This window comes from Paroedura picta, chromosome 14, assembly GCF_049243985.1.
Source record: "Paroedura picta isolate Pp20150507F chromosome 14, Ppicta_v3.0, whole genome shotgun sequence".
Lineage (NCBI taxonomy): Eukaryota > Metazoa > Chordata > Lepidosauria > Squamata > Gekkonidae > Paroedura > Paroedura picta.
Genome location: NC_135382.1, coordinates 1,419,108 through 1,433,486, shown reverse-complemented (window position 1 = coordinate 1,433,486; position 14,379 = coordinate 1,419,108). Strand labels below are relative to the sequence as shown.

The following is a 14,379-nucleotide window of genomic DNA, read 5'->3' as shown; positions in this document are numbered from 1 at the left end:
GGCTGGGCGCGGGGGCTGCGGGGAAGGTTTGCGGAAGGGCGGGGAGCGCGGTGGCTATTCTCGCCGTTGGCGGCGAAGGGCAGCGGTGGCCGGAGGGGAAGGGATTTTCCCCAAGGCCAGCGGCGTGGGGCGAGCCTCCTCCCTGGCAGCTATCCGGGCAGGATGGCAGCTCGGGAGGAGTGGAATCTGTGGTGCAGCGTTCGGGAGACGGGCCAAGTGTCCAACAGACACTTGGCCCTGGAGTGCCACTTGGAGGAGCGAATCAGGAGCTCCTCCGAGTTTTTATCTCGGACAGAGCCCACCCTAACTCCTCCCCAACAGCCCTTACTGAATTATTTAGTCCGCAGCACTCCGCGCCGCGGGACGGTTCAAAGATTCTATGATCAATATACCTTGGTCCAAGAAAACAGGATGTGATGTGAAGATGATAAAACAGCAGGTTGTTCTTAAACAAGAAATGTTTGTTTTCACAAGTGGGCAGAATACTAAAAAGCACCTAATGTTAAGATTTCGGAAAACGACCTTTCTAATTCTGAGTAAATAGAGTAGACCCCTGCTATAATTACTAATTGGTTAGATCCCCTACCTGACGTAGACTTTCAGAGCACACTGGGAATTGGAACTCTCTACAAATATCCATAGAGATATGTATGTTTTATTCTCATCCAAAGTGTTATAATAAGGGTTAAACGAAATAGCCATCGTAAGTATACTTAATCCTGGGAATTCTTGTCATAGTAGCAAACTTTACTGTGACCAGGGATTTTTGTCATCTGTAGAGAAGAAAAATCACCTGCACCAGACATTTATTTGAATGCTTTTCTAATGCCTAAAGAGCCAGGTACATGTCTGATGGATCAACAACGCCTGAGCAAGAGAGAAATTTGTTACTCTTGGGCCCATTCTGCTCTGTGGACATGTATCAGGCGTCCCACTGAAACATATCCCCCTAGGATACAAAGCAGCAGCGGATTAGTTGCCACACAAGGGGGGGTTTATGGGGGGTTATTTTGCAGGTGGGTGGTATTGCACGATCTCACCTTCCTGCAAAATGAAAATCAATGCCCAAGTCCGCACCGTGATGCAATAAAATGCTTCTCCCCTGTATAATCGGGAGAAGCCAGCCCGATCACCCACCCCCCCACCCACCCACCCCCTCATTCCCAAGTCATTCCCCACCTCCAGAAAACAGGAGGTTTTACCTGCCTGATCCCAAAAATACCATGGACACTTTAAAGATTTTATTAAACCTTTGACAATGTAGGTTTGCAGTAGCGCTGCAACATGGACCACACCATGTATTTAAAACAATTACTCGGAGCAGGAAATGGAGAGGGGAGGGTGGGTGTGAGGGTGGGACAAAGCTGCCAAGCCTATTGCGCATTTCCCCCTCCAAACAGGCTTATCCCTGGTTGCTCACTGATGGAATGTGCCATTTAGGGTGGTAAATCTAGCTTTGGTGATTCCTGAAATCGCGAGTTAAAAACGGCCAAATCATAACCCGGCTACTCGACAGCCTCGGGATGCAGGTGACATCATGTGGAGGGAGCTCTAAAAGCTGCCAACATTCAACGGCTGTTCAGGAATGGATTCTTCATGCAGAAATGGTCTCGTAGTTCCATTAGGGAAAACCCAAGGGAACTCCTTCTCTTTATCAAATCAACTCAGGAGTTCAAGGGGGGACTGATGGAGTGACCATCATGGGGTTTCCCCGCTTGTAAAGCATCCTGCTATTAGAGAAATGGAGAGTGAACTTTGTACAGACTAAGATACATGCAAGGTGCCTCGACAGCTTGCCTGACGCAGGGGGAAGGTCCCCGGAAGCTGAACTGGACAGGGAAAACACTCCCACCATGTGACTGAAGATGAACAAGACTAGAGATAAGGCAGAGGCCTTGAGCTTATCACATTTTGTGCTGATTGGATAATTAGATAATGACCTAATTTGCGTGTGGGTGAAAGCTGAATTTGGGGCAGGAGTTGCCATGCCACCCTTTTTTAATGCTGCAGCTATTAAAACGGCATCCTGAGCGAACTCTCTGGCCTGGATCATGGGACCTTTCCCCACAACGGGTAAAAACGAACCTGAACTCTGTCACATGGTCATAACATTATCTTATCTGCTTGATGCTTGACAAGAATGGCTTATACACAAAAACCACCTTTGCACAAGATCAGCCCTTTAGTGTCACTATTAAAAACAGAGGTTCTGCACCTCCTCTTCCTTCTCTGGCTTTCACCAGCTAAGAGTCTGATGGCCAGCACCAAGACTCCACTGCAGAACACAATAGGTGTGCAACCACAATCTCAGTCCTACGCACAGTGAAGCACCCCCCCCCCCAACCTTCCAGCAGGCAGTGGAACCCGGCAAGAATATTATTGGCTGAAAATGTAAAATGGGGTTCTCCCCCCTTATTTTTTTTTTCTTCTATTAGTGTATTGTCCTAGGACTAAAGCCTACACTGACTTGTAGAAAATGTTTAATGTTAAGCTTTCAACTTAAATCTGAAAATATATCTGTTAGGATGGTTCTTAGAATGGGTCAAGCATAAATTGTTTTGTAGATGTATCAGAACCAAGGATAAGGAGAAGCTATAGAAGACTGAAAGCTTATATTGTTTTATGTTTAATGTTAAGCATCTAATCTAAACCTGGAAATCTTATTATTCTCTGTATTAACAACATATACTGTATTCTACATTGCTATTTTTATGAAAAAGGGGAAGCAGTGCCTTTTTTCTCTCTTGTTTCTTTTTCTTAGTAGGCATATAGGTAATATAATCGTTAGCGTTGGAAATATAAAATGGGGCTTTCCCCCCTTATTATTTTTTTTTATTGGTGTATTGTTATAGGGCCAAAGCCCATATTGATCTGTAGAAAATGCAAAGCTCTCAACTTATACCTGTCAGGATGGCTCTTAGAATGGGTCAAGTATAAATGGTTTGTAGATGTATCTGTATTAAGGATAAGGAGAAATTATGAAATACTTTTGTAATTTTTTTTCTTTGTACATCTTTAAGGCAAAGCCCTACTTTCCTCTCCCTTCATTGTATTGATACAGGGCCAAAACTCATACTGTGCTATAAGAAATGTTTAATGTTAAGCATCTAACTCAAACCTAGAAATATCTGCTAGGATAGCTCTTAGATTGTATCAAGCAGTTAATGTGAGGTCTACGATCTCTCAAGTAAGTTGACTAATAATAACTTTTCTTTTGTATATCTAAACAGGCCTTTTTTTTTTTTTTAATGTAGTGGAAATGTGGATGGCTCTTAGACTCATGGCTCTTAGAGTTTTGGGCAAAAGTTTATATCACTGTGGAGTCAATGTGGGGTCGTATATTCTCAAATGATGATTATATTTCTATCTTTATGAAAATAAAAAAAATCATTATATATATAAGAATATTATTGGCCACAAGGCTGGGCCCTCCTGCGACCATGTCCATTCCGCCGGCATTAGCAAACTCATCCATGGCCTTAACTGCGGCGGCGGCAGGCAGAGGCATGGAGGCATGGAGGCATGGAGGCATGGAGGCATGGAGGCATGGAGGCATGGAGGCATGGAGGCATGGAGGCATGGAGGCATGGAGGCATGGCACTGGCCGCCTCCACGCTGCCTCGATTGTTGCGCGCCTGCATGGGCGCCGCCACCAAAGTTGGGGTCGTGGCCCCAAGAAGGTTGAGAACCACTGCTGGTATTGATGCTCTGGTAGGAGAAGCAGCAGAGGATGTGGTGGCTCGAGTGGAAGGTGACATGATCTTCCCTAAAGGGATATGGCCTTGTAGCTGTAAGCTTTGACGATGCATTGTTCTACCCAGGAGGCGATGGTGGAAATGGATGCCTTCTTGCCCGGCATTTGAGCGCCGGAAGGCTGCCGTCCTTTTCAAGTAGATTCGCAATGCCCTCCATATTGTTGGCATACCCCCAGGTAGGGACTGAGTTGTCTGTACGCAATTTGAACTGATTGACCCTCATTGGCAGGGTGCTCTCTCCTTATTGTTAGCACACACCTAAGGGAGGTAGAAGAAAGGTAGAAGAAAGAAGAAAGGAAGAAGGAAGAAGGAAGAAGGAAGAAGGAAGAAGGAAGAAAGAAGGAAGAAGGAAAAAGGAGGAAGAAGAAGAAGAGTTGGTTCTTATATGCTGCTTTTCCCTACCCGAAGGAGGCTCAAAGTGGCTTACAGTCCCTTCCTGCACATAACTTCAACTTTAGAATCAGCTTCATAATTATGATTTATAAATTATAATTTATCATTTATAATCTTTAGTGATGATGTTTAGTGATAACTGTAACTTCTATGCAAAGGTAAGATGACCTCTTTCTTTGATGGCATACCTGGTGGTAAAACCTTGTCTTGCAGTTGAACAAACAGTATAATCCAGTTGGTTTTGAAAGCTAAAGTGAAGCAGCAGTGTTTGTGTGCTACTGTTGCTTATTTGATGGTAAACCATCTTTGACAATGTGGTGAGGTCACTTTGGAATAACAGGCTTCCTCTTCTAGACTGTAGTTTAGAAACTAGGCTATGAAACATCTTCTATGGTCCATAGAAAAACCCAGCACAAAGGCCAAATTCCCAGGCCCACTTTAAACCCAGGGGGTAAAACCTCCTGAGTCTTCCAGCAACTGGAGATGGGCTTCAGAAACCACACCGTTAAGCATTTACGGAAGCTCAGAGGAGTGGCAGACTTATTCCGGAGGGGTCCCAGAGTTCTCCAGGGGATATCCAAGCAGCAGAGAGAGATAACTGTATGCTCAAGTCAAAAGGGTAGTAAGAGAATGCAAGAAGCAAAGACCAAAAGAATGTTTTGCCTTGCTGAACAATGGCTACTTGCCTATTAAAGTACCTGTGCAGCAGCCAGCGGCCGCATCCATCAGCAAAGAACACGACCCCCCCCCCAATTTCCAATTCTTCTCTAGCATTTCATTATGATGAAGCCCATTTCATTACTTTTATCTCCCATTCATGCCATACACTTTTGCAAAATGCTTTTTTCTTTTTGCTCATGTTACAGCGCACTTCGGGGAGGGATGGTTTGTAGTGTTATAGGAGATTTCATGAATTCTTGCCTCCGTTCTGAACCATTTGTCAAGTCCAAAAGGGAACCGACTTTAGGCAGGCGGGATACAAAATACAACACCCCTAGTGGAGCCCATAAGTATGTTATTGGCCCTCCTCTCTGGTTGTTTGTATATGTGTGATAATGTGCTTTATCAAATTGCATAAATATTTTAAATAACATTTAAAATGTTTTTAATGTTTGATATTCTCCATTCCGGGGACCCTCTTTGGGCAGAAAAGTGGCACAAAATAAATAACAAGGCTCCTGCAAAGCTGAAGGGCTGCTTGGGAGAAGCTGAACCAGAAGCAAATTCAGGGAGAAAGAACGGAAAAGGGTCACAGACTCCTAATGCCTCAGGCGATTTCACCCTCAGGGTGCCAGGACTCCCCAGGAGAGCCAAGGTCCCACTGACGGCATCAAAGCTCTGCTCTCCATGAGAAAACAGGCCTGTCCCTCTTCCCCAACCCCCCATGCCCATAAGACAGACACAGGAGGACTTTGAGGGGGCCCGGGCTGGTCTTCAGGGTTGCCAGCCCAGCTTCCAGGCTCCTAACATCACCTCCGTCCGCAGACAGTTTGCTTTTCTCCTGTAGAAAAGGCCAGTGGGAAAACCAAGGCCTCCTAACTGCCAGAGAAACTGCGAATCAGCCTGCTGTTTGAAGACACAAAAGCACTTAAAGGCAAAGATGTCACCCCCCAAATGCCTGGGTGGGGGTGGGGGGGACACATTTGCTACGATCCCAAATTGAACGGTGGCACGAATTCCTTAGCTGCCCCCCTGAGGGAAGAACACAAAGGATTTCCTGGACAAGGCAGGCCTGGCCTCAGGTTCTAACAGAGATGGTTTCTGCACCAGCAATTTGCCCCAACCCACCACTCGTCCGGTGATGGGTCAAATTCCCATTTCCATGGTATGTTGTCAGTGGGCCAGGGCCCTCCCAGGCGTGGCCTGACTCAGGCCCTCACTTGCCCCACATCAAAGGGACACAGATAATTTTGGCTCCTCCCTACCTGCGGTCGAGCCTATGGCACCCGGAAGGGACAAAAAATGCCCCGGGCAGCTCCGCCACTCGGCACAGCGTGGCAGAACCACCTGGGGCTTTTGTTTGTTGGAAGAATGCGCTATTGCGGTTATGCAGTACTGCATTTTTCAAACCAACAAAAATAGGTCGTTGCTGCCCCACAGCGTGGCAGAACCTCGCCATCCCGGCTGCCTTGTCCAGAGACACCAATCTGGAGTGGATCCGGAGCAGCAGGGATTATGCTCCCCTCTAGACCTGGAAGAGGCAGGGCAACCTGCTCCGGCCCAAGCATCTGGGGGCAGCTGGGCACAGTGCTGCTGGTGCAGACTAGTCGGAGATGCAGTTCTTAACAGCATGGAAACCGGGGTTGAATCAGAAGAACCACAGTTCATGAGGGCAAGCAAGGCATCACAGCACCCACAGGTCTGTCCCCCATGTGATGGGGTATGGCAAGCACTTTCAAAGGTCAAAGGCATCTCCTCGAGGAGCACTGGCACCCACAGGTCTGACTCACGGATACTGTCAAATCTAGTTTGGCCCAGAGATTCTCCAAATGTTGGCCCTTCACTAAAAACAGTTGTTTAAGGTCCATCAAACGTGTCCATCGTGGCTCCTAAAAACAACAGACAGAAGAATAGGAGCCCCCCTCCAGGAAATAATCAACCTCTCCCTTTCAATGGGAGAATTCCCGGGGGGATTAAAAGAGGCAGTGGTACGCTTGTTGCTCAAAAAACCATCCTTCGCTCCGCAGGAGCCTGACAACTACCGCCCCGTCTCGCATCTGGCGTTTCTGGGGAAGTTGGTTGAAAGGGCTGCTGCGGGCCAAATATCAGCATTCCTGGAAGAAACTTCAGCCCTTGATCCATTTCGGTCAGGCTTCCGGCCTGGCCACGGGGTGGAGACAGCGCTAGTCGCCCTGACGGATGACCTCTGCCGCCAACTGGACCGAGGCGGGTCAGCGCTGCTACTATTAGACCTGTCGGCAGCGTTTGACACAGTCGCTCATGAGCTCCTAGCTCACCGCCTTGCCGACGCTGGGATACGGGGGACAGCCCTCAAATGGCTGATCTCCTTCCTCCAAGGTCATGGACAGAGGGTAGCAATAGGAGAGAGAGTATCTGGCCATCATCAGCTCACATGTGGAGTCCGACAAGGAGCAGTGCTCTCTCCTATCCTATTTAATATCTTCATGCGCCCTCTTGCTCAGCTGGTGCGGAGGTTTGGGCTGGGTTGCCACCAATACGCAGATGACACCCAGCTCTTCCTCCTGATGGATGACTGCCCTGACTCCCCTCCAGAATCTTTAGCCAGGTGCCTGGAAGCAGTGACAAAATGGATCAAGCAGAGTCGTCTGAAGCTCAGCCCTGCAAAGACGGAGGTCCTGGGTTTGGGTAGGAAGGGACCATGGGAGGAAGCGCGCCCGCCCACCCTGGACGGTGTGCAGCTCCTAGCGACTCACTCCGCCAGGAACCTGAGCGTGATCCTGGATGCTTCCCTTACAATGGAAGCCCAGGTCACAAAGATAGCACAAGTGGCATTTTACTACCTCCGCCAAGCCAAACTACTAGCTCCCTACTTGGCCCCGGAACACCTGGACTCAGTGATCTACAAGATGGTCACCTCTAGACTGGACTTCTGCAACTCGCTCTATGCAGGCCTGCCCTTATGCTTGATCCGGAAACTACAACTGGTGCAGAACGCCACGGCCAGGATTCTCACTAAAACATCATGGAGATTACACATCCGGCCGGTACTCCAAGAACTCGGCTGGCTCCCAGTTCAATTCTGGATTAAGTTTAAGGTTTTGGTAATCACCTTTAAGGCCATACGTGGTCTGGGCCCACGTGTATCTGAGTGTATCTGAGAGCCCAGTGTATCTTCTGCCTATACCCCTAGAAGACCTCTATGCTCCGCCATCTTCAACTGGCTATGGATCCCTGGCCCTAAAGAGGCACATCAGACCTCAACAAGGGCCAGAACCTTTTCAGTCCTGGCCCCCACCCTGAGGAGATCAGAGCCCTCCCACAATTCCGCAGGGCCTGCAAAAAGGAGCTCTTCCACCAGGCATTCGCTTGAGGCCGACTGACCCAAAACATCTACAGGTCCGTCCACCCCCCACCCCCACCCCCCAGACTGAGAGGCAGAACCTACCAAGGGAGTGTCAAAGTTATTGTTGTTGAAATACTGTACAAGATCTAGTTGGTATATTATTTTTGTTATATTGTTATATTGATATACTGATACTGTTTCATGTAAATGTTCCAAAATGTTTTCTGTAAACCGCCCAGAGCCGTAGTGAAGGGCGGTATAAAAATCTAAATAAAATCTTTATCTTTATCTTTAAACCGCTCCCGTGGAGCGGTCTAAATAATACAGTAAAGGCTAATGGGGAGGAGAAAGGGGCGGGCCGAGACCGTGATAAAAACTCGGAGGGGCCAATTAGGAGCCACGAAGCAGCTCCTGATTGGCCCCTCCGAGTTTCACTCTGGGGCCAAGTAGCCAATGGGGAGCCGTGCCATTGGCTACTTGGCCCATCCTCGGCTGCGCGCTCCAACGACTCGGCCGTCCTGCGCACCCACTCAGGTAACTCACCGCCTGGGGGGAGACGCTTTGCCACTGGGAAAGGAGCAGGGCCACCGCGTCAAAAAAGCGGCAGCCCTGCTCCTTTCCCGCCGCCCATCCATGGACCTTGCCCAGAGAGGGGGCTGGTGGTGACGGAACACGTGGCCGGAAAGGAGCAGGGCCATCGCGTCTTTTGACGCAGCAGCCCTGCTCCTTTCCCGCCACCCACCCAAGCACATGGCCCAGGGAGGGGGGGCACCGAAGGACCGCGCAGAGGCAGCCACATTCCCCGGGGAGGGGGGGCACCTGTGCGGCCGTGCCCTTCTCCCGGCCCATGACGCATGCGCCCGTTGGTGGGGGCCACCAAGCCTTCCCACGGGCCCAGGAATAGCCCATTTTTACAAATGGGCTTTCCTACTAGTAAATAAATAAATAAATAAATACACATTTGGATTATCAGAGAAGGCGGCACATACTTCAGAAAATAGCAATAGTTCAAATAAACCAGTTTCATGCGATGTCTGAACTGAGTTGTTAGAGCTTTCAAATCCCAATATTACCTCTCCCCGCCCCGAGATCTTTCTCTAAAAGATTAAAAAAACACTCAAAGTTTTAGGCTAGCAGAGAATGCAGTTTTAATAAGATGCTCATCTTGATACAGGCAAGAAAGATCAAGCTTTCACATATAGAACAAATAAAAAGTCTTTTTTTAATCGGGTAAGACAGATGAAAAGTCAGGGTCTAGAATTCCAAAAGAAAACTCAGAATTAACTTCACCTTTCTCCTAAGTACATTTTGTATTCCTTCTGAGGAGCAAAGGAAAATAAACTTTTTGCATACTTTCATGGAAGTTAGGATGGATTGAAATAAGGTTGCTCAGATGGGGGGGGAGGGGGGGAGATATAACATCTTTAAGACAGAGCAATCCAAACCTGGGCTCACAATTTGGACGCTATTAAAAGACTCTGCCTTACTTGACAGTAGGACAAAGTCTGAGTCCAGAGACACTTTCAAGATCAGCAGAGTTCTGCTCGAAGGGCAAGCTTTCGTATGCACGTTTGCACCTTGAATGAAACTGGGTGGGGCTTAAAAGTGCCACTGGGCAGAAATGTCGTTCTGCTGCTTCAGACCAGCAGGGCTGCCCACCTGAACCTTACCTGAGGGGGCAAAATGTAAAATATGTAAACATGAGACACAGACTTTCCTCCTTAAACACAGGATTGAGCAATGACCCAAATAGAAAGATACGTGTGTACCCCCTTCTCCCCCAACTGGAGCCAAAGGAAATGTATGAAACCGCCGTGTCTAAGCTTTATAATGGCTCCTCCCCATCAGAATGTCATCTCCCTGGCCCCTTGGGTGTGGCTGCTCCATGGATCTCACGGCAGCACATTTTCTCCTCTTCTTCCCTTGCTCTAGCCTTGGTCATGTGGACCCCACTGCTGTCATGTGCTTCTACCAGGCAACCTTTGCCAGTTCTGGCCACGGGCAACAGAGAACGGTGACTTAGCATTAATGGATCCCTTGCCTCAAAGGCAAAGGCCCTTCAGAGGGCAGCAGGCAACTCAGACCAAGATGCCACCAGTTGGTACAGTGAAGGAAGGTCGAAATCGAACGGTGAACCCACTTTCTTGCATGGCCATCAAGCAGTGCAGAAAGACAGCAGAAGGATGGTTAAGAAGGATGTCTTGGTTTCTCACACCAGCACCCTGAGAGCAGAAAGGAGGCCAAAAACACGCTCCTGCCGAGCTGCCTACAGAACCCAAGTGGGGGGGGGGGCATAAAAACCACAGTGGCCTGAAGAACGACACTTAACCATGGAAGGGGCCATCAAGGGGCAGCATCCCAACGTTTGAGTCCAATGGCACCTTTAAGGCCAACTAGTCAGTTTGATTCAAGGTACAGAATCATAGAACTGGAAAGGACCTCCAGGCCATCTAGACCAGGGGTCCCCAACCCCTGGTCCGTGGATCAGTCGGTACCGGGCCACGGCTCCTCCTCGTCCTCCTCCCCGGCTGCTGCCTTGGGGGCTGCCCTGCCACTCTGCCGCCATCTCACCTTTGGTGCTCTCCAGTGGCTGCCATGGCTGGGGCTCCCCCTCGGCGTGGCACTGCACAGCTGCTGCTGGCAGCACCTCCCAGTGAGAAGCGGGACATCAGGGACGGCAGCGGGAAAGCAAGTGTTGCAGGGGCTCAGGTGGTGGCAGCCCTCTGCAAAAGACTAAAATTGTCAAGTGTTGACCGGTCCCCGGTGATAAAAAGGTTGGGGACCACTGATCTAGTCCAAACCCCCCTTACACAATGCAGGAACTCACAACTACCTCCCCACCCACCGTAACCCAAATTTCAGGCTCAAATGATCCCCCAAACACCAAAAATCTCCAGAATCCAGCCTGACCTGGAGGAAATTCGCCTACCATCCCACAGCAGTAATTAGCAACTCCGTGGGGATGCCAGGAAGGGCCACAGGAGACAGACACTGGCCCATCCCTTCCTGCCCACCCACTCCCCATCTGCCTAAGGTCATTAAAAAAACCCTTAAGCTCCAGCTATATGCTGTTGCTTCAGACCAACATGTCTACACACCTGAATCCAGTTGTGACACTAGTGGCTTCTCTCAGCAATGTGTAGATTTCCTGAGCATGTTCATGAAAGGACCCAGCACCCAGATAGGGACCCAAGTCAGACGGTGGGAGGGCTGCATCCCTCCCCATTACATGGTTTCAAAGAGAGAGGGACTACTTGATGCCCTTCCAGGTCTGATAACAGCCTTGGGAGAAAAAGGGAAGGGGAAAGGAAGACACCATAAATCCAAATCAAGACCCTCCACGGCAGACAGATCCCATCACAAAAATGCAGTCCCGGATCTCTCAGCAACACATGGATTTTGTTCCTTGTATGAGAATCCTAACCCTGTACATTAACCTCTTTGGTCCGTGCAAAGAGCTGGACAGCACTTGATAAGAGAGGGATCGTGGGGAAAGAGGTTCTTCGTCTCAGCCTTGCCTGGCTCTGCCCGCACACGTCCTCCCCTCACTCGCCCCTGTGGGTCCAGCTGTTTTTCAGCAGAACACCGCTCTGTCCACAGCTGGGACTTTGTTTTGGAGGGTGTCTTAAAGTTCTCTGGCTTTCCCAGAGGTGATGCCTGCACAACCTGCCTGTCAGGCACATGGCTGTTTCCCAGCAGCGCATTGGCCAATTCGCCTTTCTTTGCCCGAAAGAGCACCAGTCATCACCCTGGGGTGTGTGTGCGGGGGGGGGGGGGGGCAGGTCAGGCGTGCCAGAACTAGAACCAGAACCCCACCCATCTGGAGCAGGATCAAGCCCACCAGAAGGCAGGCGGCAGACCGGGAGAGGCAGCCAGCTTGCTCCTCGGGCCAGGCGCAACAGCCATCCAGAGAGGCTATTCCTAGACTGCCCCGGAGCCGTTGGCTGAGGCCAAGCCCACGGGGCTTTCTGGGCCGTTTGCGTTCAGGTGGGCTGGCCCGGGGCCCCTTTGAGGCCAACGCAGGTGTCTCGCGGGGGAAGCCTCCGTGCGCCTGCAATGCCCCCGGCTGGTCTCACAGCCCCCCCCCCCCGGGACTCCGACGCGGCGGCCTGAGCAGGGCGGCACGAAGCCCAGGGACAGCCTGCTCCGTCCACCGCTCGGCGGGCAGACAAAGGACGAGGGAATCCACGCCCCGGCCCCGCCAGCCCCTCAACGCCCCTGCAACCCTGCTGACCCCGCTCCACCCCCACCCCCACCCCCACCCCTCCTTCCTCCCGGCCAGGAGCTGGCAGGAAGGCCCACCTGGGCACCGGGGGGGGGGGAGCTCCCTTGGCTGCCCCACGCCTGGACACGGAGGCCGGACAAGGGCCTGCAGGGGGCGGGGGGGCTCCAGCTGGCTTCCTCGGTAGGCGGGTCCGGCCCGCTGGCTGGGAGAAGGCCCACTCTGGCCCTTCCCGGGGGGGGGGCGGCTCAAGCACCTGCCAGGGGGCGGCCCTTCCCCCTCGCCAAGCTCTGCAGGTGCAAAGCCCCCCCCTCCCCCCTCCTTTCAGCCGCACAACGATCCTGCGAGGGCGGCTCCGAGCGACCGGCTGGCCCAGGACCCGGAGGCCAAGCGCGCCCCGAAGGCTCGGAGGGTCCGCCGGACGAGGACGAGGAGCGGCCGGAGGGGGGGAGGGGGAGGGGGAGGGGGAGGGGCCCGGCGCGGACAAAGGAGCCCCGCCCGGCACCCCGCGCCCCAGCCCTTTGTTCGCCGCCGCCGCCGCCGCCGCGGCACGTGCGCCCCGCCCTCGCCCAGCTCCCGCCCTCCCGCCGGGAGGGTCCGGCGCGTCTCACCTGAGCAGTTGGCGCCGGCCTTGGCGCGTGGGGGGGGCGCGCAGTCGGGGGCGGGCGCGGCGGGCGCGAGCGGGTTGGAGGCGCGGGCGGGGGCCAGGGCGCCCAGGGCCAGTAGCGCCAGGAGCGCGGGGGGGGCCCCCATGGCCGGCCCCCGTCAACGCCGCCGCCTCCCCTCCCGCCGCCTCCCGCGCCCCGGCACCCGCGACGCCGCCGACGCCGCCCGGCTGCAACAAAGGCTGGCGAGGGGAGGGGAGGAGGGGAGGGGAGGGGAGGGGGCTCCTCCGCCACGTGACGCCGCCGCCGCCGCCGTCCTCGCCGCCTCCCCCTCCCCTCCCCTCCCTCCCTCCCTCGGGAGGCGTCCGCAGGGTCAGGCCGGGCCGCTTCTCAACCCCCCCCCCCGCCCCGCCCGGCCCTGTCGGCGAGGAGCCCGGACGGGGCACCGACGGCACGCACGGACGGACGCCCCGCGAGGCCAAGCACAGGTGTCCGGGGGGGGGAGGGAGGCGCGCGACCGCCCCGGAGGAGCCCGGCCAGGCGGCCCCGGCCTTCTCCCGCCAGCCTCCCTGTCCTCTGCCCTTCCCCGGAGCCCGTTGAAGCTCGCACCTTCTGCTTCAGGGACTCCATCCAGCCACCTCATTCTCTGTCGTCCCCTTCTTCTTTGGCCCTCGATCGCTCCCAGCATTAGGCTCTTCTCCAGGGAGTCCTTCCTTCTCATGAGGTGGCCAAAGTATTTGCGTTTCATCTTCAGGATCTGGCCTTCTAAGGAGCAGGCAGGGCTGATCTCCTCTAGGACTGACCGGTTTGTTCGCCTTGCAGTCCAAGGGACTCGCAAGAGTCTTCTCCAGCACCAGAGTTCAAAAGCCTCAATTCTTTGACGTTCAGCCTTCCTTATGGTCCAACTTTCGCAGCCATACATTGCAACTGGGAAGACCATAGCCTCGACTAAACGCACTTTTGTTGGCAGGGTGATGTCTCTGCTTTTTAGGATGCTGTCTAGATTTGCCATAGCTTTCCTCCCCAGGAGCAAGCGTCTTTTAATTTCTTTGCTGCAGTCCCCATCTGCAGTGATCTTGGAGCCCAGGAAAATAAAATCTGTCACTATCTCCATTTCTTCTCCATCTATTTGCCAGGAATTGAGAGGGCCGGATGCCATGATCTTCGTTTTCTTGATGTTGAGTTTCAAGCCAACTTTTGCACTCTCCTCCTTCACCCGCATCAACAGGCTCTTTAGCTCCTCTTCACTTTCTGCCATTAGAGTGGTATCATCTGCATATCTGAGGTTGTTGATATTTCTCCCTGCAATCTTGATCCCAATTTGTGACTCATCTAACCCCGCCTTTCTCATGATGTGCTCCGCATACAAGCTAAATCGGCAAGGCGACAGTATACAGCCTTGCCGAACTCCTTTCTCAA

The 14,379-nt window shown here is 52.4% G+C and overlaps 1 protein-coding gene across 4 annotated transcripts in view; it reads right to left on the bottom strand.

Moving 5' to 3' along the window:
- TMEFF1 (transmembrane protein with EGF like and two follistatin like domains 1) overlaps window positions 1–13,618 on the bottom strand; it is a 55,471-nt gene extending 41,853 nt beyond the window's left edge. Inside the window, exon 1 of one of the 4 annotated variants that reach the window (XM_077310858.1) lies at window positions 13,570–13,618. In XM_077310858.1, coding sequence (XP_077166973.1) covers window positions 13,570–13,603 — 34 coding nt within the window. In that variant the 5' untranslated portion in view covers window positions 13,604–13,618. Of the gene's footprint in view, window positions 1–4,336; window positions 4,468–11,231; window positions 11,375–12,966; window positions 13,181–13,569 lie in introns of those variants that run through there. The other 3 variants (XM_077310857.1, XM_077310856.1, XM_077310854.1) reach the window with 3 other exon arrangements.
- Between the last annotated feature and the right edge of the window lie 761 nt (window positions 13,619–14,379).